This window comes from Mus caroli, unplaced genomic scaffold, assembly GCF_978045245.1.
Source record: "Mus caroli unplaced genomic scaffold, Mus_caroli_1 scaffold_8, whole genome shotgun sequence".
NCBI classification, from domain to species: Eukaryota; Metazoa; Chordata; class Mammalia; order Rodentia; family Muridae; genus Mus; species Mus caroli.
The window spans coordinates 33,061,214-33,086,726 of record NW_028227263.1 but is presented as its reverse complement, the minus strand read 5'-3'; the positions used below and the strand labels follow the sequence as shown (position 1 = coordinate 33,086,726).

At 45.4% G+C, this 25,513-nt stretch overlaps 1 protein-coding gene across 6 annotated transcripts in view; it reads left to right on the top strand.

The window, feature by feature from the left end:
* Tead1 (TEA domain transcription factor 1) overlaps positions 1-21,230 on the top strand; it is a 227,672-nt gene extending 206,442 nt beyond the window's left edge. For all 6 annotated transcript variants that reach the window (XM_021166757.3, XM_029479285.2, XM_029479282.2 and 3 more), the window contains 3 exons: positions 7,914-8,054; positions 10,543-10,695; positions 14,840-21,230. In XM_021166757.3, the coding sequence (XP_021022416.1) occupies positions 7,914-8,054; positions 10,543-10,695; positions 14,840-14,953 (408 nt within the window). In that variant the 3' untranslated portion in view covers positions 14,954-21,230. The remainder of the gene's footprint in view (positions 1-7,913; positions 8,055-10,542; positions 10,696-14,839) is intronic.
* The last annotated feature ends 4,283 nt before the right edge of the window (positions 21,231-25,513 follow it).

Sequence of the window (25,513 nt, the reverse complement as noted above, 5' to 3'; positions counted from 1 at the left end):
AAGTTAGTTACAAGTAATTCAAGAAGATATAAGAATACGGTTTAAAATGTGAGACAGACTCTAGGCCCAGTTACCTGTCAACCCAGTCTGAGGGGTGTACATGGATGGATACAGTATTTGTATACAATTAGGACATTTTCTTTCAGCAGTCAGCATTTGAGGATATGTCTTAGTTTGTGTTCTTTTTAGTAAAGATGACTCATTAGCATTAGTAGAATTATTGGGGTAGTAACTAACACGGAGGCCTTCCCATTTAAATTTAAATCCCAGCGCTAGTGTCTATGAGGTCACTGGAACGCTTGGGTACCTAAGTACCGGTGATGTGTATCTGCCATGCAGGTTTCACTGGGTAACTATAGCTTATTCGCGTACAGCTGTTATTTCACTGTGTGTGATTGGTTGCCTGGTGGTTGTTGTTTATTTAAGAGGGACATTTCATGGATGGAAACTCCAGTCCAGAAAACAGTCCCCTTTCCTGGGAAAGCGGCAGCATTCTTTGTACACTGATGAACTAGGTAAGGTCAGGCCACCTCCGCTGGGGGCCCAGGACTTCATTACCTGGCTCAGTTGGAAAGCAACCAGTCTGAACAGAGACTTAGTTGGTAGGGCTAAGACCTTGAGTCTATGACAGTTCCAGCCTGTAGTCTACAGTGGTCCTTACCTGGAGTTGTGTGGGTAATATTAATTGCATTTTTGTAAATGAATACTTGTATTGGTAGGAAATTTGCAATGCAAACAGACAGCCCTTTCAGACAAGGCTTATTGTAATTAGAGCAAGCTTTTAAGATTCTTTGAAGTACTAAATGTTTATGAAATTCAAATGGGGGTGTGCAGTCTGCACAATAAAGGGTCCCGGTGGTGTTTTTTAAAATCTATTTTGTGGATGTAAATATATGCCATAATTAGTGGGAAGTAAGTTGAAGAGCTAGGCTGGATGAGTTTATTCCTGTTATTCTTATTTAAAACAGCTGTGGCCTCTGCTTCAGTGGTGTTGTGTCAGGGCACACAGACTCCAGTGAATGGCTGCACTCAGGGGCCCACTTCCCTGCTGGCAGCTCCTTCCTTCCCTGTCCCCATAGGCAGGCTGTCTAACTGGAGCGGTGTCCAGCACAACACAGGCCTCCCCTGCTCAGACCCCTGAATCCTGTGGGGTGGGCATGCAAATGAAGCAGTGTGGGAGGGCTCTGGGGCTGCCAGCTCTCTCCAAACCTACCCCCTTGCTCCCCAGTTAGGCCTAGTCTCTCAGGGCCCCTTTGCCCTGTGCGGAGCAATTGTCCTTTGGCGCCTGTGGGAGCAGCTGCAAAGCCCGCAAGGCGTGCCCTGCCTGGCCTAGCCTCACCATGTGGCAGGCCTGGACAGCCGCCCACAGCAGGGCCCAGCTCCTGGTGCTGCCTGCCAAGCAGCCAGATGCTGCCATTGGGAAAAAATTGCTTCACAATTTGAAATCTTGGTCCTTTGATCATGGCTCAGAGAGGATGCAGAGGGGAGTCTCAAAGTGGTGGTTTGAAAACGGCCCATCCATCAGTTCCCATTACACTGGCTCTTGTCAAGAACAGTCCTGGATGTTTTTCATTTCTGTAACCTCATAATTCCTGCCCAGCCCCCTGCACACTCAGAAATGAAGGGAGAGAAGTTGGAAGGGTATGTCCACCGGCCACCCCGCCCCTTTATGTCTTTACATAAGGCTTCATTTTAAAGATTTTTTTTTCCTCCTACCCAAGACAGGGTTTCTCAGTGTAACAGCCTGGCTGTCCTGGAACTCTCTTTGTAAACCAGGCTGGCCTTGAACTCACAGAGATCCACTTGCCTCTGCCTCCCAGGAGCTGGGATTAAAGGCATGGACTACCACATTGGACTGATAATTGCATTATTCATGCTGGCCCCAAAGCACAGGTCTCCCCCCAAACCCCAACCCATGAAATTGAACAGTGAACCATAGCTTTGAATAAATAAGTCTATTGAATAAGAGGACAATGAGGAGAAGCCATGCCTTAAGGGTCTCATGTAGCAAAGGCTGGCCTTGAACTCCTGATCCTCTTGCTTTTGCATCCCATGTATAGATTATAGGCATATGCCAACATTCCTGGTTTATGAAGGCAGAAGACTAAACCTAAATCCTCATGCATAGTAGTCGAGCACTCTCCCGACTGGGTCGCATCCCCAGCCCCAGGGGTATATTTTTGTTGGTATATTTTTGTTTGTTTGACCTGCCTTTGACACCTGACTCTGCCCCCACCCTGCTTTCCCAAACTTGCCAGATAGATCTTAGAGCCTTTAATCCACTCAGCGTGTTAGTGACTTTTTTCTTTTGGTTTCTGGAGGAAATTCCATAATGTGTCTTAGCGCATGACTTGTGGAGAGTGGTGGGTTTGTACCTGTCTGAGTAGTTAGACCTTATATGTCAGAGATGTCATGAAACTCACAAACCAGGGAAGCGTCCTGCTTTGTTTATCTGGGAAGAAGCCAGCATTCGCGCCCATGTGGACTGAATTGATGGCCATCATCATGTTTATTGATTGTACTGGGGAAGGTGTCTGTAGATAGGACTTGAGGCTCATTCCTGGTCAGTGTTTTGGTTGTGGAGTTAAAAGAAGTAGTGGCCAGTGCTTCATCAATACAGCAGCTTGCAGCTTGCATGTGCATTGCTGTGCTCCAATCCCCACTGCTCCACAGCAGTTGTTCATGTCACTCTCTCTGGTAAAGATGAGACATGCGAGGCCCCGCTGCCCGTGCCATTGTTCTGATGACAGAGACGAGGCAGTGACAGGTGAAGTGGCACCTGGAATATCTGGACTAGATAGAAGAGAATCTAACACCGGGGGAGGCTTAACGAAAATAGATTTGTAATTTGAGCCTAAGATAGAGCCGGCTGGAGAGACTGGGAGAGACTGGGAGCGACTAGACGAGCTCAGCAAAACTGAAGAGAGGGTCTGACTTGTCTTCCAGCACCTAGAGATTCTGATGGAAGCTACCAGAAGCAGTGATCCGGGGAAACAGTTCTGGAGTTCTTAGTCTCGTTAATAAAAGACTTTAAGGATGGGCCCAAAGGGAGTGAGAAGACTGTTGCTTTAGAGTTTATAAAGAAGTCCACAGGGCAGACAAACTGCAAATGCCAGCACTGCTTGCCATGCCACTTCAGTTAAACTACTATGAAGGTCAGACAGAAGGGCTTCAGAGAAAGCATAAGGAAGCCTGAGGAAGCATGCTTGGTTCAGAAGAAGGAAAGGAAAGATTAGGTTTTCCTCAGTAATTCAGGAAAGTGGGCAGGGTCCTGGAGCCCTACAGTTGTGGCCCCAGCTGCCTTAGGGGCAGGAACTGTGGGAGAAACGTATAATGTATCATTAAGGCACTAATTACTGCTCCTTTCTCTTTAGCATGGCTTTAGGTGAAGCCTTTCCTAGGAGTGATACCATCTTCCAGATGGGCAGCCCCTTAGCCAGGTCCTTGTCCATGCCCAGCAGTGTTAGGTCACCAGCCAGGCCAGAGGTTCCAGCCACTTGACTGAAGGAGATGCTTTTTTCTTAACAGCCTTTATGTCTGCTTTGTCAGCAACTGTGCTAGGCAGAGTCGTGATGTCCCAAGGAGTACCATGCCTGTATCTAAGGGGTCTGTGACTATGTCACACTACCCACGAGATGCAGGAAGGGGCTAAGGTTCAGATGGGAGGATAGCTTATATTTACTACCTGAGCCCAGTGCAACCCTCGGGCAAGAGTGATGGAGAAAGAACAGAAGGATTGGACCCAAGAGCTAAGAGGAGGGATTTGAGTGACCCTGGACACTAGAACAGACTAAGAATCAGATTTCTTAGAAGGGGGACTCAGATCTCATTACAGATGGTTGTAAGCCACCATGTGGTTGCTGGGATTTGAACTCCAGACCTTCAGAAGAGCAGCCGGGTGCTCTTACCCACTGAGCCATCTCACCAGCCCCCATCCTTGACTTTCTCAGGGTAAATAGTGGGTTTCTGTGAGCCTCAGACTCATTACAGACGCCTACTTCGTTGCTTCCCTTCTTTCTTATGTTACCTTGCTCTTGGGGAGTTAGCTGACTTATGTTTCTTTCTAGAAGAGTTCTAACGCCATCAGGACCTTCTAGAATATTCTAAAGAGCATCCGTGCTATAGCTGGTGACTGCAGAATTATTTTTCATGTGCAAAGATAATTTTTGTAAAACAGTTCTGATGTCCCCTGAGATTAGGTGACTTGCCACCCGCTGGGCAAACCTTTTAAAATCTAAGCCCCGAAATCACAAATCCAATTTGAGGTTCTCTCAGTATTGAATGAAACCATGCAAAATCCCATGGCTGAACGTCAGAGATAAATTTATCAGAAGAACAAAGCACCAGGGTAGACACTGTGTAAGCCATTTCTTGAAGTGTGTTTGGTTTTGTTTGAGATGGCATCACATACCTTTCATACTTACTGGCCTTAGAGGCACCATTTAACAGAAGATGACCTTGAACTTTGATTCTTCTGTCTCCACCTCATAAGCACTCAGTTTCTGGGTGCTGGGGATTGAGCCAGCATCCTGTCCAGTGCATGCTAGGTGAACCAAGTCCCAACACCTTCAAGCTTTCTTTATTTTTCAAATTTAGATTGATTGATTGATTGATTGATTGTGTCTGGGTGTTTTGCTGGTGTCCACTCTTATGGTATTTATTTATGTATCACATGAGTACCTGGTACTCAAGGAGGCAAGAATGGGGCATCAGATCCTTTGGAACCAGAAGTGCAGACAGTTCAGTTGTAGGCCACCATGTGAGTGCTGAGAATCAAGCCCAAGACCTCTGGAAAAGCAGCTGGTGCTTTTAGCCTTTAACTGCTGAGCCATCTCTCCAGACCGTTTTTGGTTTTTCCAGACAGGGTTTCTCTGTGTAGCCCTAGCTGTCCTGGAATTCTTTCTATAAACCACACTGGCCTCAAACACCCAGAGATCCACCTGTCTCTGCCTCCCAGAGTGCTGAGTTTAAAGGCGTGTACCACCACCACTGGCTCCTCTAGAGCTTTAGTAACTAATTTTCTTTCCCCTCAGGGGATACTAGATCTCACTATGTATCTGTGGCTGACCTTGAATTGACTGTAGACCAAGCTGGCCTCAGACTTGCTGCAGCATTCCTCTGTAATGCTGGGATTGCATGGCTGTGCCATCACAGCTCACCAATACCTTCATTTCTGAGGATCAGTATATGGTAGATGACCCACTCCCTATGAAAGCTCACCAGCATTATCTGAAGTCCTAAGACACAGCAGTGATGCAAGGCAATGTGCAAATGAGTGTGATCTGGTGCAGGCTTAAGCTAAGAGGGTTGCTTGTCTGTGGGGAATTGACAATGGCAGAAGCCCATTTTTTTTGGGGGGGGGTTAATAAAAAAAAGTCGCCGGGTGTGGTGGCGCACGCCTTTAATCCCAGCACTCGGGAGGCAGAGGCAGGGGGATTTCTGAGTTCGAGGCCAGCCTGGTCTTCAGAAGTGAGTTCCAGGACAGCCAGGGCTATTACAGAGAAACCCTGTCTCGAAAAAAAAACTAACTAACTAAATAAATAAATAAATAAATAAATAAAGTCTTCTTTTTATTTCCGTGTGCACATGGTTCTAAGTAATCCTACCAATACCCTCCCTCCAGATTGTTTGCCTGATTCCTAATAAAGGAAATGATAAATTGGAGGCTTATTTTATATACACAGCACATACATGCTTTAAATTAGCATGCATAACCAATGTTATTAGCTTCAGCAAACCGCACAAATGCATTACAGGTTCTTTCCCGGAGTTAAGTTTATAACAGCTTGGAACTGTCTGAGCTTGCTACATTGTAGCTCTAGTTTGAACAAATGGTACCCCAGGTACAGCTGTATCCATTGGTCTCCTTCAACAGACCTATAAGTGAATGGCAGCTGCTTAGTGATGCTGAGGATGAAGGGCAGGCTCAGCCACTTCTGTCCTTTCCCTCTCTCTTTAGAGTTTGACTGAAATAGAGTACCAGTGAACACTGGTAGTAAAGAAATAGAACACCCAGGTCACTCTTGTTATGGGATCTAGATTTGCAGCCACCAGGGGCAGCAACTTTGCCTTCAGCTCACAGGGATGGAAGTGTGAACCCTGAACACTGCTGTGATCAGCTTTGCTGGTGTCAAACCATTACTGTTACTATTTTCAGAATGTGGTGTACACTGACAAGTTATCACAGGTATTTTAAGTAGTTACTGTCCCATCAGCCCTCCATCCTCCCAGCCAGTCTTCATCTCCCGAGTTTCCTGTACTCCTTATTCCAAAACACCTGCTTGTTCCACTGTGTCTTTCAGAATAACAAGAATGCACTAGGTTGTTTGATGTAGAATGCCACATCGCATCATTATTTTATAGTCCCTTTGAGCATCCCCCCTCTTGTTGTTGCTATCTTTTCTTCCTCACCCCCAACTTGATCTCACTATATAGCTTTGGTTAGTTTGCAATTTACTATGTGGTGCAGGCTGGCCTTGAACTTACAGTGATCCTCCTGCCTCTGTCTCCTTGGTATGGGGTTCTAGGCATGTTCTGCTTACAGTTATTCCCCTTTAAAGGTAGGACTTTCTGAAGCTGAAACTAAGGAAAAATAATTTGGAAACCTTTCCTGCCCAGGCATGTATGTATTATTGAGTTGTTACAGAGCAACAACTGGTTGATACCTGCTTCTCTGATGCTGTTCTTATACAGCGTGCTCAGAACTCTGGATAGAAAGGACCAGACTTATCGCTTGAATTCTGTAGACTGGAAGGTCCAAGGTCCATGGTCCAGATACCAGTATCTGGGAAGGCCTCTTGTTGTGGAGGGCATGGTTCTTTTCTGTGAGTGTCCATTCATTTATAAGGACAGACTCCTAATCACATCCCCAAAGCTTCCCATCCTAACTGGGACTTGCATATCCACCACAGTCTGACCACAGCAATAGCATACACCCATGGCCATGACCTTCCACAGTGGCACCGTGCCCCACAGACATTGCGCTCTGAAGCCCTGCTTTAATCTTGATTCCTGGGACTAGAATTTTCTAGGGCCTCCCATTTGCTCCAAAATACAACTTTCCCTTTTTATTTAGCCCTCCATAGCCTGAGCTGTGTCTGGGCGTCTCCTCATCTCCTGTTCCTGCATGAGCACCTGAGTTGGGAAGACTTCCTTTCACTGTGCATCTAAGACCTCCCATCATCCTTTGCTGTGATGCTTACTCTTTGACTGCATAGCCTTTCTGCCGTGATCGGCTCCCACATTAGCCAGGTGCTGTCTGACATCGTGCAGGCCATTCATAAGAATGTGTTACACGAGTAGCTGTGATGTAGCATCTGTGTAGGGTGGTCATTAGTAGGAAGCCTTTCTGCCCTTGATGTGATAATCATCTTTGTAGCAGTGAGAGTCAGCTGCAGGGACTTGTGTTTTCGTTGTTCGTTTGTTTTTGTTTTGTTTCTGAGTCTCTCGAGAGATTGGCAGAGTGCACAGTTATTTCATGCTCTACTTTCTGTACATTTTAGAAACTTTAGAATTTTCATTACAAGGGTACAGTCCTGTTTCAGTTCTGAATGCAAGCAAGTCAGGCTGAATGCATCCTGGTAGCATGTCTCACTTCCCAGGTGGGTACAGTGCTTGTCTAGCATGCATGAGGCCCTGGCTGGGTTCAACCCTTGGCATCTGGGAACTGAATACGGTAGGTAGCACATTCCTGTAAGAACTTAGGTGGTGGAGACCGGAGTTCCAGGTCATCTTTGGCTACCTAGCAACTGGAGCCCCACCCGGGAAGGAAGTGGCTTCCCATCATGCTGGTATTGGTAGAGAGGCAGCGCTCTCTTCCACACTGCCTAGCTGCTCGATGGTTTACCAACCTGGCTCTTTGCCACAGTGACCCTAGGATGAGAGAATAACCTGCCCCTACTTCCTTCCTACAGGCGGACTTAAACTGCAATATCCAAGACGACGCCGGGGCCTTTTACGGTGTGAGCAGTCAGTATGAGAGTTCTGAAAACATGACAGTTACCTGCTCCACCAAAGTGTGCTCCTTTGGGAAACAAGTAGTGGAAAAAGTAGAGGTAAGTTGGCCTAGTTGGAAAAGTCCTCTGGGTAGCCTGTGGCAGTTGGCAAGGGCCTTTGCAGGCCTCCTGTCTCTCCCATGGATACCTTTTCCTGGTTGCATGGTAAAGATCATAAAGGTAAAAGGTAAAAGTGCTTGGGCAGCAGCTGAGATCAGCTGGATGCTCTGTGCTAGCTGCCTCCGAGGGAAGGCCCACCCAGCTGGCCAGTACTGGTTTCTGTGGTGAGAGCCCCCCTAGGGGTTCTGGCAGGGCTCCTGGACCAGGATGCTTCTCCACTTCCTAGCTGCAGGCATTGTGGGTAATGATACAGGTAGCAGTAACCCCCCCATTTCTGAAACCTGACACTTTGTGTTTGATACTGTTGCTTTTGGGGGGTGGGGGGTAGGTAGGGTTTTTTGTTTTTGTTTTTTTGGTTGGTTGGTTTTTGTTTTGTTTTATTTTGTTTTTGACAGTTTTCATTTTAACTGTTTCTAGTTTAAATTTCAGTAGTGAGTGTTGGTCTATGCCTGTAATCCCAGCACTTGGGAGGGTGAGACGGGAGCCTCCTGAGTTCTAGGCCAGCCTGGGCTACTCACTAGAATCCTGTCTCACAACAGATAACAGAAAAGCAAGGCATTCCATCCTGTGTTAGGAAATACCCACATTCAGCTTGCAAAGTCTTCCAAACCTGTTTGTCTTAACAGGGTTATTTGCTTTTGTAGGTGGCAGTCTGGTCACCTGCCTGATTCTCCAGTGTCTTCTGCCTCACTGCCACCACCTGAAGAATGAGGTTTTATTTGCTGCAGTTCTGGACTCTCTGTCCAGGAACCTAACTTGTCTGTGGCGAGACTCCACCTTCCCAGCCAAGCCTAGAGCATGCCAGTCAGGAAAGGAGGGAGGGTTTAAGAGCTTAGGCAGAGCTCTGGGGGGTGCAGGCTGCCTTGCAGCCTCCTGAGCACAGCCATGCAAGACTGAAGTTAAAATGGCAGGAAGGACACGGGTGGGTTGAGTTGATGATGAATTTAACAGGGGTCATGCGCTCTCCTGAAATGGCTTCCGAGGGACTCCAGTAAGAGGTTTTAAATAGAATTTAGTAACTGCATATTAAAGCTTAAAGAAGAGGGAGAGCCAGAGGTCACACTCTTTATGCCTGCCAGCAGCAGTAACCAGACAGTACCTTTCCAAGGGACAAATAGGGGATAATTAGAGATACAAGAGTAGACTTGAGAGACAGGAAATATCAGTTGGGAATCCTGAGCACTAAGGATAATTTAAATTGGAGTGTGGGGTGTGGCTGCCCTGACAAACTAGCAGGAGCACAAAGTTAGGATTAAAAGAGGGTTGGGGGTGGGGGATGATGATCAGCCAGCAGGATGGCTCAGCATGTAAGGTGCTTGCTTATAAGCCTAATATTCTGAGTTCAATTTCTGGTGCCCACCTGGTGGAAAGGAGAGAAAAAACCAACTCCTGACTGCACACACATGCAGTGACACACATGCACTATGTACAAAGTACAAGTGCAGATGGGTATACTAATTATGTAGTTAGTTTTTCCAGCTAAATTTTCTCTGTAGCATTCCTGTTTATCCGTGGAGCTTCTGGGCTCTGATTCTATAACTAGGTTCTGGGGTCAGATGCAACAAGTTGTTCTTACTATTCTTTTTCTGTCTTTGCTAAGCTAGGGGCCAGCCTTCCTATTTCCAAACGATGTGCACTTTATTTAATGTAAAGAAAAATAGATGGTGTAAACACTGTAATTATATTTAAAATGATATGTTATTAATATAAATTTATTTGTATTTCTGTCTTATGTTTTGATAGAATTGTGTGGTTTTTATCATATCTGTTTGCTCTCCTTGTTGAATTCTGAATATTTTATGATTTGCGTTGGATTCATATTTCTAGATTCTAGTTTCTAGAATAGATGGGCTGTGGGTTTGGGAACCTGATTTAAAGATCTATACCAAAGGCCTTTCTACAGACCTGTGCCGGGGTGGTGTGTGTCTTTAGTCCGAGTAAGTCAAGGCCAGCCTAGTCTAAGTAGCTAGTTCTAGGCTGTCGAGGGCGGCACAGAGAGATCTGTCTTGAAAGAAGACCTGTCTTCAGAGCCCAGCATGGCAGGTTCTCCAGCTTAACTGCAGTGGTTCCTCCCTTAAGGTTTTTGAGTTCTCGGTGTATTCAGGTATAGTGGTCACTCCGTGGCCTCCACTCTCTGTGCTCAGCTCCCCCTTCTCTTTCAACACACACACACACACACGTTTACTGGAAGGATTTATCAAATGCTTTAAAGATCACCCTTTACAACATTGTTTAAACTTGCAGAATAATAAATAATAGATTCTGTGCCTGGCTGTAGATTTAGAGGTAGGGTTTGGTTTTGATTTGGTAATTGGCAGAAATGACAGAGCTTATCAATAGATGATTCATGTTGAAAAGTTCATGCTTTCAAAAGCAGCCGTTCTCTGTTTGGAAATAGAAAAATACTCAACCCTCTTTCTCCTCACAGACGGAGTATGCGAGGTTCGAGAATGGTCGATTCGTGTACCGAATAAACCGCTCGCCAATGTGTGAATATATGATCAACTTCATCCACAAGCTCAAACACCTACCAGAGAAATATATGATGAACAGTGTTTTGGAAAACTTCACCATATTATTGGTAATGTTTGTCTCTCTCTGGTTGGCGTTATGCTTAGAGCCTGTGCTGAGGCTTCTTAGGGACAGTGCAAAGGTGGCTGGGGAGGAAGCCATGTTTTCAGCAAGGATGCTTGGGTACCTGGTGCTCAACAAGTTCTGATGCCGTGATTCTCTATCAGTTGCCAAAGTCAGAAGTTTTTGTCCTCAAAATATGTTCATAAAATATTCAGTAATGGGTTTTATAAGGCTTTTTAAAAAAGAAAATAATTCTCGAGTAAACTTGAAGGTCGGGATGCCAAAGTAAACTGCAGTGAGCACAGTTCTCCTGAGGGGCTGGCAAGGGCACCCCTGTGGTCCTACAGCCTCTGAAGGCGGCCACATTTCTCCTTTGCTAGAATGCGGAGCCTGAGTCTTTATCCAGAGAATCCCTTACCTGGTATGTGGGTTCTCAGTCAGGTGTATACTGTTTTGGTTTGGTTTGAATGGCTCCTTTCCACCTATCCCTTCCCATTTATGAAAGAAAGGAAGGAAGCAAGCAAGAAAGACTGACTGATTTAAAGCCTTATGTGGGAGTACATGCCTGTAGTCCCCATATTTAGGAGCTGAGGCAGGGGGATCAGGAGACTACAGGTAGGCTGGACTACATAGTGAAAACCTCTCTTCAGACAAGGCAGGTGAGGTGGCTCAGGTGGCTTGCCCTGCAAACCTAGCAACTTAAGTAGTCATGGCATAGCCAGAATTTGGGGTCACTGCCATCAGAGACTGGCATCTCAGAGCTCAGACCTAGGAGCAGCATTCCAGGATGGATTTTGCATACAAGTTTGACTTTCTCTAGAGAGAAAATCTTAGTGTAATCTCATCTGTGCCTGTGTGCTCCTGAAGCTGAGAGCCTGGAAGTCTGGGGGAAACTCCTATCTTTAACAGTCACCAGTATCCTTTTGGTGGAAGATGGGCAGTTGGCAGAGTGAGCAGTGGCATGAAGCAGGTATCTGTCTCAGAACTGTACTCTGCCGCAGTCCTAGTGTGTGGGAACGAGGGAGTTGGGTTCAGTCAGTAAGGACCTTGTTACACAAGCATGAGGACTGAGTACTGTTTCTCTGCCCCACAAAAGGCTCAGGCCTCATGGCACTACCTCTAGTGCGCAGCAATGGGGAGGTGGGGACAGATAGCTCATTCCCTGGAGGCCAGCCTAGCCTAGTCGGTGTGCTCGGTATTTAGATAGAGATTATATCTCCAAAAGAAAAAAAAATTAACTAAGATGGAAGAATAAGGAGCACATGCAAGATCAAACTCTGGCCTAAACACACATACACACACACACACACACACACACACACACACACACACACACACACACAAATGGAGGCCTTAACACTCGGGATTCTTTTCTAGATTTTAAAACTATGTCAGTGACTTGAATTCTTAGGTAGTAGCCACCCACTTCTCTTAGCAGGAATTTCAACTCCAGCTCTGTCTGTGACTGCAGGTTGAGAATTGTGATAGAACCAGTCTGGACTCTGCCTCAGAGAGACTAGATGAATTAAATGTGGCCCTGAGATGTCAGAGCCAGGCCCCTAATTCTCAGAGAGCCCAGGTACCTGTCAGCAACATGCCTGTGGGACATACGACTTCCACCATCCTGGACCTTACTGGGTTTAGTTAAAATGTGTCATTAAAGCCAGTCGTAATGGAACATATATATAATCCCTGTATTTGGCAAACAGAGCAGGAGGATCAGGAGTTCAAGGCCAAGCAAGGCTTTAGGAAGCCCTTCTCAAAACAACAGCAAAGTGTCATTAAGCAGTTAACAAAAATATTCTGATATAAGCAATTAATAATTTCCAAGAAAGGTTTGTTAGAAGTACTATCACTACCTTAGAAAAGTGCAGACCTCAGAATTCCAAAAATGAAAACATCCAATTGATGGACAGGAAAAATTGTACTTACTAGCTCTTGTTAGCAGCTGCTAGCCACCACTTTGCTAAGTAAAAGTTGGTCATTGGGGCAATTTAAGTTCTGGATGGCTGGTAGTCTAGGCTCTCTGGTGGCATCCTATTGCATTGGGATTGAACTGAACACATAGTAGCAGTGAGAGCCCCAAGCAGAGCTGGGAAGGACAACGGTGAGTCATTAGCCAAGTGTGCCTACTGTCTTGCTGGGCCTAGTGGTATAGGCCTGTAATCTCATCTGTTCAGGAAGCCAGGGTGGGAGGATTGCACATTTCAAAGTCTGCCTAGGCTACAGACTGTTCAAGGCCAGCCTAGGCATTTCAGTGTCTTAAAATAAATCATGAAAAGATGGGGCTAGAGAGCTGGCTTGACAGTTAAGAGCACTTGCTCTTACAGTTACCTAAGCGATATCTTACTCCAGTTCTAGGGACTCTAACAACTTTCTTCTGGCTGCTAAGGGTGCCAGTTGTATGTTACACATACACACGTAGGCAGATACTCACACATAGAAGGTAAAATCAAATAAAATATTTTAAAGCAAAATGAAAAGTAGCCCAGGGATACACAGTGGTAGAGAACTTGGACTACCCGCATGAGGCCCTGGGTTTTTAAATCTTCAGTCCAGACAGACAGACAGACAGACAGACAGAATGGATTTACAAGAAAATGGATGTGTCTGAAAAATCGCAAGCCTTATGCTAGATACAAAGACGCTTTGTAAATGTTACTGTCAAAGTCGTACCATGAGTTGTAGTGTCACTTTTGTGGTTAAGGAATCCCCGTAAGTCAAGGTCATGGTGGCCAACACAGATTGAGTCACGGAGTCAGAAATCTTGGACTGAAGCTTTAAAGTCTCCATAGCTGTCTCCACTGAGACATGGGTCACTCGAGTCTGTATTCTCCCACTCCAAGCTGACCAGCGAGAAGCTTTACGTTCCCCTAGTTACACCATGGCTATAGCATCAGCTGACAGGAAATGCTTGTACAATCATAGTGTGCCATGGTGACTTATGTATGGCCTTTGAGTCAAAGAAGAAAATGAGCAGATTCTGATACACAGTCATTGAAATTGTTGAATATTTCTGAACGAGACACCACTGGAGCCCTAAGATAGGTGGTGTGGGATTCTCAGGAAGGTATGTATGTTGAAGGCTGAGCAGACGTTTTTCATATTTACCAGGCAAGGAAGACTTTTTTCCTGAGCGCATACATGGGTGGGTATCAGGTGCTAGGAATACTTCGATGGACTGGCTGAGTGGGCAGCCATCCTCAGGTCAGATGAGGGAGATAGGCAGTCATCTAGTAATGAATGGAAAATAAAATTACCACCAGTGTCTCACAGAGATGGGCATAGTGCTGAGGTGATATGACCTAGCTCAGAGGCAGGGAAGACCTAAAGGTGAGGTGGCAGCTTTGAGCTGATGAGTCTCCAGCAGATGGCGTGTCAGCCTCCTCTTTGCCATGGGGAACAATAGCAACCAGTCACAGAGTTGTGAGGTCTGTGCTAAGTATCACATACTGCAGTCCATACATAGTGGGCACGCAGCATTGGTGCTCGTCCTAAGGTTTGTGCACTCAGCAGATGATAGAGCATGGCGTACCATGCCTGAACTGGCTGACCAGAAGGCATGGTCTCAGTTCTTCCAGTTTACTGGAGGAGCTGAATACTGAAAAAGATCAGTCTCTGTGAATCACAGAACTCCATGGAGAAAATCAGAAGTGAGCCTTTATTCTTTCCAGTCAGGGGCCCTGAGCTTGGGCGCTTGGAGGCAAGAGAAACTTAGGTGGGTGAAACAGACCATTGCAGAGGGGAAATTAGGCCAAGCTAGATAAGGCACTCAAGCTCAAAACGGTTTTGAACATGAAAGTCACAGAGAATCATTGAAGCATTGTGAGGTTCATTTGGTCAGATTGTCCTTCAGAATGCTCCTTCTGAGGTAGCAGGGGGGCCTGTGGCCAGGGTAAGGAGGAGAGCCAGAGTTCTGATCTGAAAGAGGCTAAGACGATAGACGTGAGGGAGTGAAACCCACGGAGGCAATGGATGGGTATTTCCTAACCCGTGTGAGAGGTACAGCCTACGTCAGCAGAGAGCAGGTGGGGTGCGTGGGGTTCCAGTGAGACGTGTAACCTTCTGAATGTGGCACAGATTGACCATGTCATTTATGTGGGGTGATGATACATACGCCTTTTTTTCTTTTCTTTTTTTTTTTTAAACAGGTGGTAACAAACAGGGATACACAAGAAACTCTGCTCTGCATGGCCTGTGTATTTGAAGTCTCGAATAGTGAACACGGAGCACAGCACCATATCTACAGGCTTGTGAAGGACTGAACCTGGTTATTTATATAGAGAGATATCTGTATATACACACACATATGTGCACACACACACTCTCCATTATCGAACGACTGACTGTAAACCTCACCGCACAGGGTGCTACCCTGGCCCCCCCCCCCCAGGTCCCACCCTGACCTTTCTAATCCTGTTCGAGTGAACTTATTTTTTTTTTTTCCATGTGTTCATGCTATCATTGTAGCTGTGAAGTTGTGATGCAGTTTTTTGTGTATTCCTCAGATCTGCAACCCACAATTCCTTGGGGAAGGTGAATCTTACCAGCCTAAGCTAAGCCTCTCTGCAGACCTGTTTCCTGTTGTGGTAGAAAATACTGAGACAGAGGATTGGCCACGGGGCATTGACTGCCTTTAAACAAATGTATTTAGTTCTTTTTGTGTTTTTCCAACATAAAATTCTTGTTTTAAGATACAAGTAAAATTAATCTTTAAATGTAAATGTAAATTAGTCCAGGAAAACTCAGACTCTCTAGACTTATCTTTGTAACTAATTAGGATGGAAGTTGTTATGGCAGAATGTAATTCACTAAATTATTTTTTAAATGAAATCTTTCTTTCTTTTTAAAACCAAATGTTAAACTATAGCCTTAAGACATGCTTGGTTGAACTATCCTAATGAGACAAATTTATACCTTCCCCCAGCCCCCAAGGTTAAAACTAATACCCTAATTCAGTAAACTCTTGAAACAGGTGTCACAAAGGAGGAAGACATCACCCCTCACCCTTAACATATATAGTATATTTAAAAATGTAAAATTGTATTGTACTAATGTGATAATTCATTATTTAATGAAAAAGAAAAGATGGCTCTTTTTGCAATAAGTAGGTAATACTGAAACAAGTCTAAGCTTACGATGTTAAAGTCTTGTGTGTGCAGTTACATTTTATATGGTCAACCAAATTTTTTACAGAGACGAGTTCACGTTTGAACCACTGAAATTTAATAGCAAATTTTAAAATTGGCATGAATACTGCACTGTGAGTTGCAAAGGATGCAGAATCCTGTGGCTGGAAGAAACTTGTCATCAACCGAGCAAGCAGAAGGCTCATCAGGCTTGGTGTTTCTGCTCCCCAGAATGTCACTGTCACAAGCTTCCTGGCCAGCCTGTGGATAGATTGTTGCTGGTAACCCAGCGCGCATAGGAAGTATCTGTGGCTCTAGCTCTGTGTCCATGCGCATGTGGATATTCAGCTCTCTGAGCTCCTGTTTCTTGTCAATTTGCTAGTTGCTCATTGCTAGTTGCTCATTGCCTCTCTGCATTATAGACATGGATGTATTTTCTCTAAGGGCATCTTTCCATAAGCCTCAGTGGCACTTTACACATATATTCATTCTCTCTCTCTCTCTCTCTTTCTCTCCCCCTCATCTTTTCAAGCAGATCCCCTCATTCCCTCACCAAGAGAATATTCCAAAGCATTGCCCTGCAGAGTTGGTCTGATGTGGCCAGCCTCGGGTTACTTCCCTACGTGCTTTTTCACTGGGGAAGCAAGAAAGGTTACCCCCTCCACTTCCCAGGGAAGGTAAGAGGAAAGTAACAGTTTCATTACACACACTCACATGTGTGTGCACATACAAATGTGCACACACACACACACAACTGTTAGGAATATGTAAACATAATAGAAATGGTACAAACTTTTTACTTTAAAAAAGCAAAAAGCATGGCTTGTTTTTTGCACTAAGGTTATAAAGTAAAATTCTACATCTGCTATATTCAGGAGACACACGCGCCTTTGCCCCAGCATCAGCCCTGACTGCATATATCGTATTCAGCATCTTTGGTCCTCAGTGGGTGGATGTGGCTGGCATGTAGTTAAAAGAAGCACATTGGATTGACTCTCTGTCTTCTCCTATCAGCATCCCTGGGAAGACCAGAGAAGAATGTGCAAGATTTTTCCATTTGTAATGTGCCTCCCTTATGTAAAGCCAATGGGGCACTGGTTCTCCTCAGGAGAACGGCCTAGGTTCCCTGTTTCTAAGCCAGCCCTCAAAGGAATGGCTACCCTGAGTTTCTCCCCTTTATCTGTCTGCAGACCAGGTATTTAAAGATGTCTCCTGGATGTGACATTAATTGTTAATCTTTTAGACAACCCTCTTAGGGAGGGTTCTTTAGCTTTCATCTCCTATGGCCTTATTCAGGAGGAAACCCCTGTGTCTTGAGACCAGGAAGATATGAATGAATGGGTACAAATGATCTCCTGTGGCTATCTGTCATCTCAGAATGGGATAGGGAGAGGTCTGTCACTCAGGAGTAGAGCTTCTCCTCTGTACCACTAAGGCTCTGGGGATTTACCTCCCAAGTACCAGCTAGAGGATAGTGGTTGGCAGTGGGGTGGGAAAGATGTCACAGAGTCAGGGTGGTGTGTCGGCTGCCCCACTGTCCTCTTCTTCCTAATGCCTTTCTGGGCAGTAGGAGGGGGGGGGTGTGGATGACCTGACTGACTTTTTGCTCTTAAACCAGCTATAAAGCTCTTTAATGTATACTAACCCCTGCCCACACTCTTTCCCCACCTTATTTTACACCACACCCATATCTCCGCCCCTCCCAACTTCTCATTCTTTTTTGCCTTTAAAAAGAAAATAACCTTAGTCATAGTTACAGTTATATTGCTATGATGTTAACAATGTCCAAAAGCAAGTTGGGGAATAAAGTGGACTTATATTTCCACATCCTAGTCCATCACTGAAGGCAACCTGAGATTACAAGTTGATACAGAGACCATGAAGGAGTGCTACTTACTGGTTTGCTCCTCATGGCTTGCTCAGCCTGCTTTCTTATAGAATCCAGGACCATCAGCCTATGGATGGTGCTGTGCACAATGGGCTTTCCCTGCCCCCCATCACTGATTAAGAAAATGCCCTACAGGCTTTCCTACAGCCATTTCTCAATTGAGGTTCCCTTTTCTGAGATGACTATAGCTTGTGTTAAGTTGACATAAAACTAGCCAGCACACTCACCGTGGCCAATTTGTGCTGCCCATATACTCATAGGTGTGGGGACATCCATTGGAACATGGTCAAGCCTGCCAGGAACCACCCTTTTGAACTGAGTTCTCTTCCCCTAGAACCATCAACTCTCAGGAGCCCCTCAGCCTTGCAGTGCCAACCAGCCAGCTCTCACGGTTGCTGGAGTTTATGAACACAGTGGCCCTGTCATGTCCAGAAGACACTGTTTTGCTCCATACACCCCACCCCACCTCCTGTTCTTACGGCCTCTGCTCTGTCTTCAGCGCTGGTAGCTATAAGATCTGTGAATTTTGTAGAGTTTCCCTGTCTTAATCAGTGACCCAATTATCCCCGAGTTGCTTTATTTCCCAAGGGAAAGCCTGGGTGTGGGGCGGGAGGTCATGTTCTAACCTCTAATCCCTGGCTCCTTCTTCCCTCTTCTCAGCTTCCTAAAGCTTAGAACACCATTGCTGAGCCCTGCCCTCACCATTCCCTCCCCAGAGCTGTCTCACAGTGACTGGGACAGATCTATCCTGGACATCTTGCTTAGCTACTACATAGTTTAAAGGCCATCTTTCCAATGAAAGAGACATAAAATCTACCCAAAACTTCTTCAGAACATGTCCTGGGATGCCCAGAGTCCAGCTAACTGGAGGCCAGCAACATTTTGGACCAGTTAATTGGCCGTACCCTGTGCTTCGTCAGAGGAGAATTGAGAATTCCTAGCCACTTCCACAATTCTCACAGCTCGTTGCCCTGTGTTGTGTAAGGTTCAGCCTTAGTTGAAAATGGCTGTCCTTTCTCTTACTGGTCACATTCGCATATGGATAGCCAGTTTTTCTCCGATCCATGAAATCTCTCCCACACCCCAATCCCCCCGCCCCCAATCCCTCCGTTTTTCAAGGTCAGGAAGAAGGACGTGTCAGGATTCTTCAGCATCATCCTTTCCTCCGTTAAAGGCCTCTCCTGCACAGCCACCATCTCTTTCCTACAGCTCTTTCTCTCCTGTCGGGGAAAGCTGGGGACGGCTCGCCAGCAGCCTCCCTGTAGCCATCTGACTCCTCTTTAAAGAGCATTTCTGATTTGACTTACAGCCTACTCTTTCCCAGGGTTTAAAAAGAGAAAATCCCCTCCCCCACCTGGTTCTTTCTCACAAGCCCCCCAGCCTCCTCCTCATCCTTTTCCAGATGGGGTATACCTCCTCAACACTGTTTCTGCTGTCCGCCTCATGCTCCATGCTGTCTGGTCTCTCTTCCATCTTTAGGGATGAAGCAGGTCTGGGTCTGTTCCAGAGGGTGCCTCATACTCAAACGAAAAGACAGCACAGTCCATCCCCCTCCATCTTGAAGGGATGAGAGGTGTCTGGTCCAGGCTCCCAACTATTTAGTCACAGGACAAGGGTGAGGGCTTCTCTTTCATCTTTGGCCTCACCTGGGTCGAAGCCATCTTTCCTTGGTGCTTGGTCTGTGCTTAAGTGACCCCTGAGAATGCATGGACAGTGTCAGTTCAGATCCCCTAGAGCTGTCTGGGGAACCACAAGTAGACGATGGCGAGGCTGAAGCGCCTTTTGTTTCCTCAGAAGACAGTTCTCCAGCCGCAGGCTCTGAGTCAAATTTCTCTTTACCACGCATCCCAGCAGCAATGTCCTGTCCACACACCAGCCAAAAGAAACCCCTCGGTGTTAAAATTCTTCAGAGGACCTTTAGATCCAGGTCTTCTTTAGGCTCCGATACCACAGTGGCATTAGCCATCATTTTTATACAACCACATGTTATTGAAGTCACCTGATGGTCAGTTTTACAAACCTGTAATTTGTATAATTTTGTATATGCTCTGGCGTCCCATGCCTGTCCTAAGGAAGGGTAGAATACCTGTGTGTTGATGTCCTCACCTGTGACATTAGGATGCTTGAGTTCCTGGCCTCTTCTATGTTGACGTTTCTGTGGCTAAGCCCTGCACGTGTCATTCCTGAAAAGCCTTAAATCTTGGAGAAGTCACATTGCAGGGTGTCAGTGTGACAGGCTGCCTGGGAACCGTGAGCCCTTTTGTAAGCTGGAAGCGTCTCTCTTACTACTGTCACTTTTCATAGTTTTCAGTTCACAGCTGCCAAAGCCTCCCAGAAAAGCCGTGCCTTAGTACTACCTTGTAGCCGCCAGCCTTTTCTCAGCCTGTTCTGGGTGCCCACTTGCTAATTGGCCCCGTATCTGAAGCAGGACAAGCCAAAATCCTTCTCATTTGTGTTTCAAAAGCCCGTTTTTAAATCCAGCTCTATAGGAAGCTAATGACTTGGTTTCAAACAACCTGAATCAGAACCCAAGTCGATTCTTTGACCATGCTCTCACGAACGTATCCATACCAAAACTAAAGGCTGCACCTCCGCAGCTTGCTATGAAGAGCGAATTGTACTTTTCATTGATGCCTTTTTCAATCCATGACCAAATACTTAGCTATTTGTGAATCTTCTGCACTCCAGCTTGAAAGTGCCTTTGGCTCGAGATTCCAGCTTAGAAAGTGCCACCATAATAACGACAATTTGTAGAGAGACCAAAAATATTTCGAGATCACCATAATGCCTTTGGTTAACCGGGATGAATAACCAACCGCAGGCTTGTATTCATGAGAGCACCGAGCACCGTGTGGTTCCTGCCTGCTGTGAGTCTGCCTGCCAATGGGGAACCCCACCACCACTGTCCCGTACAGCAGTGTGGCAGTGGGGAGCCCTGCGAACTCTTGTGTCTGTGTGTGCCGCCTCTCCCGGCATGTCCACCAAATTCATCACCCGGCTCTGCATCCCTGGGAAGGAACTTACGCACAAGCACCGAATCCCGGCCAGTGGGCGGACACCGCGGCTCTGCCTTCCCCCACTGTGTCCATGTCCAGACTGTGGAGACTCTCATCCACTGGAGTGACAGTGTGCACTTGCCTGCCTACACGTTTGGTTGTTGGAAGCCTCGCATTGAGATGACAGTGCAGAACAAAAATTAAAAATGGGTTCATTAGGGTCATTGCAGTTGAAGTGTCTCTGGCCTGTTTTGCTGGCTCTGGATGTCCGAATGTGCTGTGAGAGACTTGCGAAGAGCACACCATTTGCAACTCGGCATTTTCAAGGACGTTCTAGCCCTCAGCCAACTCTTTAAAGTGTGTGTCAGCTTAGAGTAAAACCTTTTTTTATCTGGAAACCCCATACTGTAAGGAGAAAGAACAAAGGAGGCAAAAAGAAGCCAGGAAAAAAAATAGGTGTTTTGTTTTGTTTTGTTTTGTTTTGTTTTTCTTCCTTTGCTGATGTAAGTGTAAAAGTAATGACAGACAACTCCGAAAGTTAGCCTCAAAACGCTACCACACACTTTTCTCTCCGCCCCCCCTGGTGTCTAAGGAATAGCCGCTCCTGGCTCTGAAATTGCCCAAGTGATTTGTATCCACCTCAAGTTGTGGGCATGTATAAAAGTCTAGTTTTTGGTTTTTTGTTTTGTTTTTTTCAAAGAAAAAAAATAACTATCCAATGGAACGGAGAATTTCTCAGTGCAGGTTAGAGTTAGTGGTTTGCTCCCGTGCCCCCCCCCCCCAACCCCTGGCAGGGACGCACCACAACTTGAAGAACTTAGTCAAATGTGTGTTCTCTCGTGCCTCTCTCTAGCCATTGCTGTCTCGTTTGCAGTAGTTTTCTCTCCTGAGCTCTTTGCTTATATCTTTTAAAATGAAGGTTTTTGTATTTTAAATTTACTGTGTTGCAAAGGGTAGGCCTCACTGAAATCACGCTCCATTAACTAAGATAAGATATCTGTATTTATTGTTCCTTCCTAAGCCGTAACTTGTTTTCTCTGTGAATCTGCATTGGGTTCCGTGGCCCACACTACATCATTTTAGATAAAAGCAGCCTTTGAGTGTGTGTCTCGCACCCAGTTCGTTCACGACCATGGGGTCAGGTCCCACTAGACCTGTCATACCCAGCCTTGCTCAGCCTGGCCCTTGTCGGTTCTTACTACAGACATTCTGTCTCTTCTCTCTCTGAGAGAGGTGGGCAGAATCCACACATCCATCATGTTAGAAAACCTGTCTATGAGTTTTGTGTTTTTATTTTTCAAATTAATTGTTTTCTGTGATTAGTTTCAATGTGTAAAATAGATTATTAACTGCACTTCTTTAAAAAAGAAAAAAAGGATGTACGTCTCCTGTTACCTCCTTGAAAGACCAACTTCTCTAGGCCTTTTTCAGTGGGCTTATGACTTAAGACAAGGGAAAAAAACAGTAAAAACAAAAATAGTGCGTGCCTGAAAAATGACAAAAAAAAATCTTTTTGTAACATTTAAAAAACCTGAAAAGCCTTTACTTCTTTGATATGCTCAAATTTTATGTAAATTGGTTTTTGCCACGTGTGTTCCTTCGGATTCTAAGCGACTTCATGGCTTCTCTGTTGTCTCGTGTAAAGTGTATAGGATGGGCTTGTGGCGTAAGCATTTCATCTGGTCAGTGGCTCTTTTGATACTGTACTGCTGCTGGGACTGGGCTGGAACCTGAGCCTCTGGGTGACTGGGTTCCTCTTGGGCGAGATTGTGGAGAAGAGGGTGAGGTGGCTCATTTATGTTTTCTTAAACTGTTTGCAGAAACTTTCAAAAGGCATTTGGCTAAACCTCCCGGCAGTACAGTATTCTCGTACTCGTTAACGTTTGTGTCTAGGTACTGGTACCTTTCTGTTTTAAAAAATGTTCTAAGTGTTGGCTTTAAAGTGAATTTATCTTTAGTATGATAGTTATATGAAAATTATAGGGTTTGTGTGCAGAGAATTTTTTTATAAAGTGCTTTGTAAAAAAAAAACAAAAAAACAAATGTATTCTAGCTTTCGCGGTACATATGTGTGATAACTTTAATACCCATGACAGTTAAGTGCAATTATTTCATCACTCTAAAAATGCTATTTTTGTGTCAGTTCCTGCAGGTGTTTTCATGTCTTTGCAAAGTGACACATTTTGATGCCTTCTTGATAAAGTGGTAGACATTTTGTAGCTTTCTAGAAACTTTGTATCCATACGGTATCAATGAAAAATAAAGAAAATGAAAGTGTGGGTCAGCTTCCTTATCTGCAACAGTCTGTGTTGTTGAGAATGAAATCTGCCCTTTTTTTTTTTCTTAAGTTCCTTTTCTTTTATTGGGGTGGTAAGACCACACCAGCCAATTGCTTGCTCAGTCCGCTCCTTCCACTACATGAGTGTTGGGAATTGAACTTGGGTCATCAGGCTTGGCAGCCAGTGCCTCTACCCACTGAGTGCATAATCAAATGTGCCCTGTGTGTGGTGGGGGTTAGTATGTGGGCAGAAGGGGGTTGGAGCTGTGCCTGTGTCCACTGTGCCTCATCACTAGAGCTTTAGGTATGCCCTACAGGGTTTCTTAAACAGGCACAAGTCAGCTGCCGTGTCTTGTCTTCTGGGCTCTGTTAAAATTGACAAAAATGGGCTCACCATGAATCTCATTGGTAGAATGCTTGCCTAGCATACACACAGGCCTTGGGGTTCTGACTCCAGCACAGAACACATGCAGTGAAGTGCTCCTTGCCCTTGATCCCAGCACACAGGAGGTAGAGATGGGAGGATCAAGAATTCAAAGCCAACCTCAGCCACATACTTAGTTTTGAAGACAACCTGGGCTACATAAGACCCTGTTTCCAAAATCAACAAAAGTTTTGTATGGTAGCTTAGCTTGTCTGTGGATCCTAGAGACATCCCAAGAAACCATCTCTCCTGTGAATCACAATAGCCTTGGAATAAAAGGCATGCACTCCTATGTAAGGGGCCAGGGACATGGGAAGCAGGGAATGGGGTACAGATAAGTGCACTGCGAGCTTCCTGCCTGGTGCCAGTTTTGTGGCAGTTGGTTGAATGTTGAGTCATGAGCCCCAGTTGCCCTGAAGTCTGGGATGTGAAACAGCAGGAAAGCCAACCCCAGTGCCTTCGGACAATCAGGGAGTATAGGGGAGGACAAGCCACGACCTGAGGGGACAAACCACATGCTTATCCTGATGATTTCTTTTTGCCTCACTGCCACTGCTGCAGGGGACTAATTAACACAAGCATAGAGAGCCAAATGAGCTATTGTGGAATTACTGAGTGACTGTCAGAAACCCAGTCAAAATCCATAGTGGGAAATTGTGATACTTTGCAAAGATGCGCTGCTTCTGACCAAAGCCTATTCATCAAATATGTCCCAGTTGTCATAACAGCAAATAGGTCTCTCACTGCCTGACTCTTCAGCAAATGTTTTCATTCACTCTGACCTCTAAGAGGCTAAGACTTAAAATGTGTGCTTTGCACTGTTGATAAGGAACCAAATAAAAACATAAGAACCACAGAAAGATTGAAGATAAATACAGCTAGCCAGATGGCTCAGTGTGTAAAATCACCTACCACCAAACCTGACTACTTGAGTTCATTCCCCAGGACCCACAGGTTGGAAGGAGAGAACAAACGGATTTCCATTAGTTTGTAAATAATGTAATCTTAAAAAAAAAAAAAAAAGGGGGGGGCTGGTGAGATGGCTCAGCAGGTAAGAGCACCCGACTGCTCTTCTGAAGGTCCTGAGTTCAAATCCCAGCAACCACATGGTGGCTCACAACCATCCGTAACGAGATCTGACTCCCTCTTCTGGTGTATCTGAAGACAGCTACAGTGTACTTACATATAATAAATAAATAAATCTTTAAAAAAAAAAAAAGAAAAAAAAAAACAGAAAGCAAAGCCCAACAAGAAAACTAACACAGCTTCATTAATCTTCACTCACGGTATAAATTCTCCCTCGAGCCAGTGAGGATCACTTCACAGTGGCACGAGTTTGGGTTGATGTGGAATAAAGGGCAAAAATTAGCATGTGCCTGTTAACCTAGCTACAAAGTAAAGGGGATAAATGGATGGTCACGGTGGGTTGTAAGCATTCCGTTTACAGAGCACACACGCACAGCCCAATTGACTGAGCATATTCTAGTGGACTGAGTACAGAATGGTGAAGCAAGCACACAACTGGTGGCTATACGGTGGCGCACGCCTTTAATCCCAGCACTTAGGAGGCAGAGGCAGGCGATTTATGAGTTCAAGGCCAACGAGTTCCAGGGCAGCCAGGGCTACACAGAGAAACCCTGTCTCCAAAAAAAAAAAAAAAAAAAAAAAAAAACACATTATTTTCAAATACAGAATTTTATGAATATTGGCCATACCCAAAGCCAGCAGTCAGGAAATTGGCCAGGGCAGAGTGTCTTACTGGGACACAGCCATCACTGTTTGTTAGTCTGCCACTGTGACGTCTTTCACACTGATAGCCATGTTGACTGTGACAAAGACCCTGTAGTCCACAGAATCGAAAAGAATTTCTCTCTGGCCTTTTGTAGTGTGTGTGTGTGTGGGGGGGACTTACCACCCCACTATAAGCCATTAAAAAAAAGTCCCCATATTCAGTAACCCTAAAAGGGTAGTTTTTCTTTGGTGTGTAGTTGATACCCTGGTAAGTGGTTATAACTGTAGTTCCCTCGAGCCACCCAGTTTTCCTTCCCATCAACAGGACAAGCTCAAGTCTGAAGAAGTTATGTAAGGGAGGTCTTTTAATGTGGGAGGT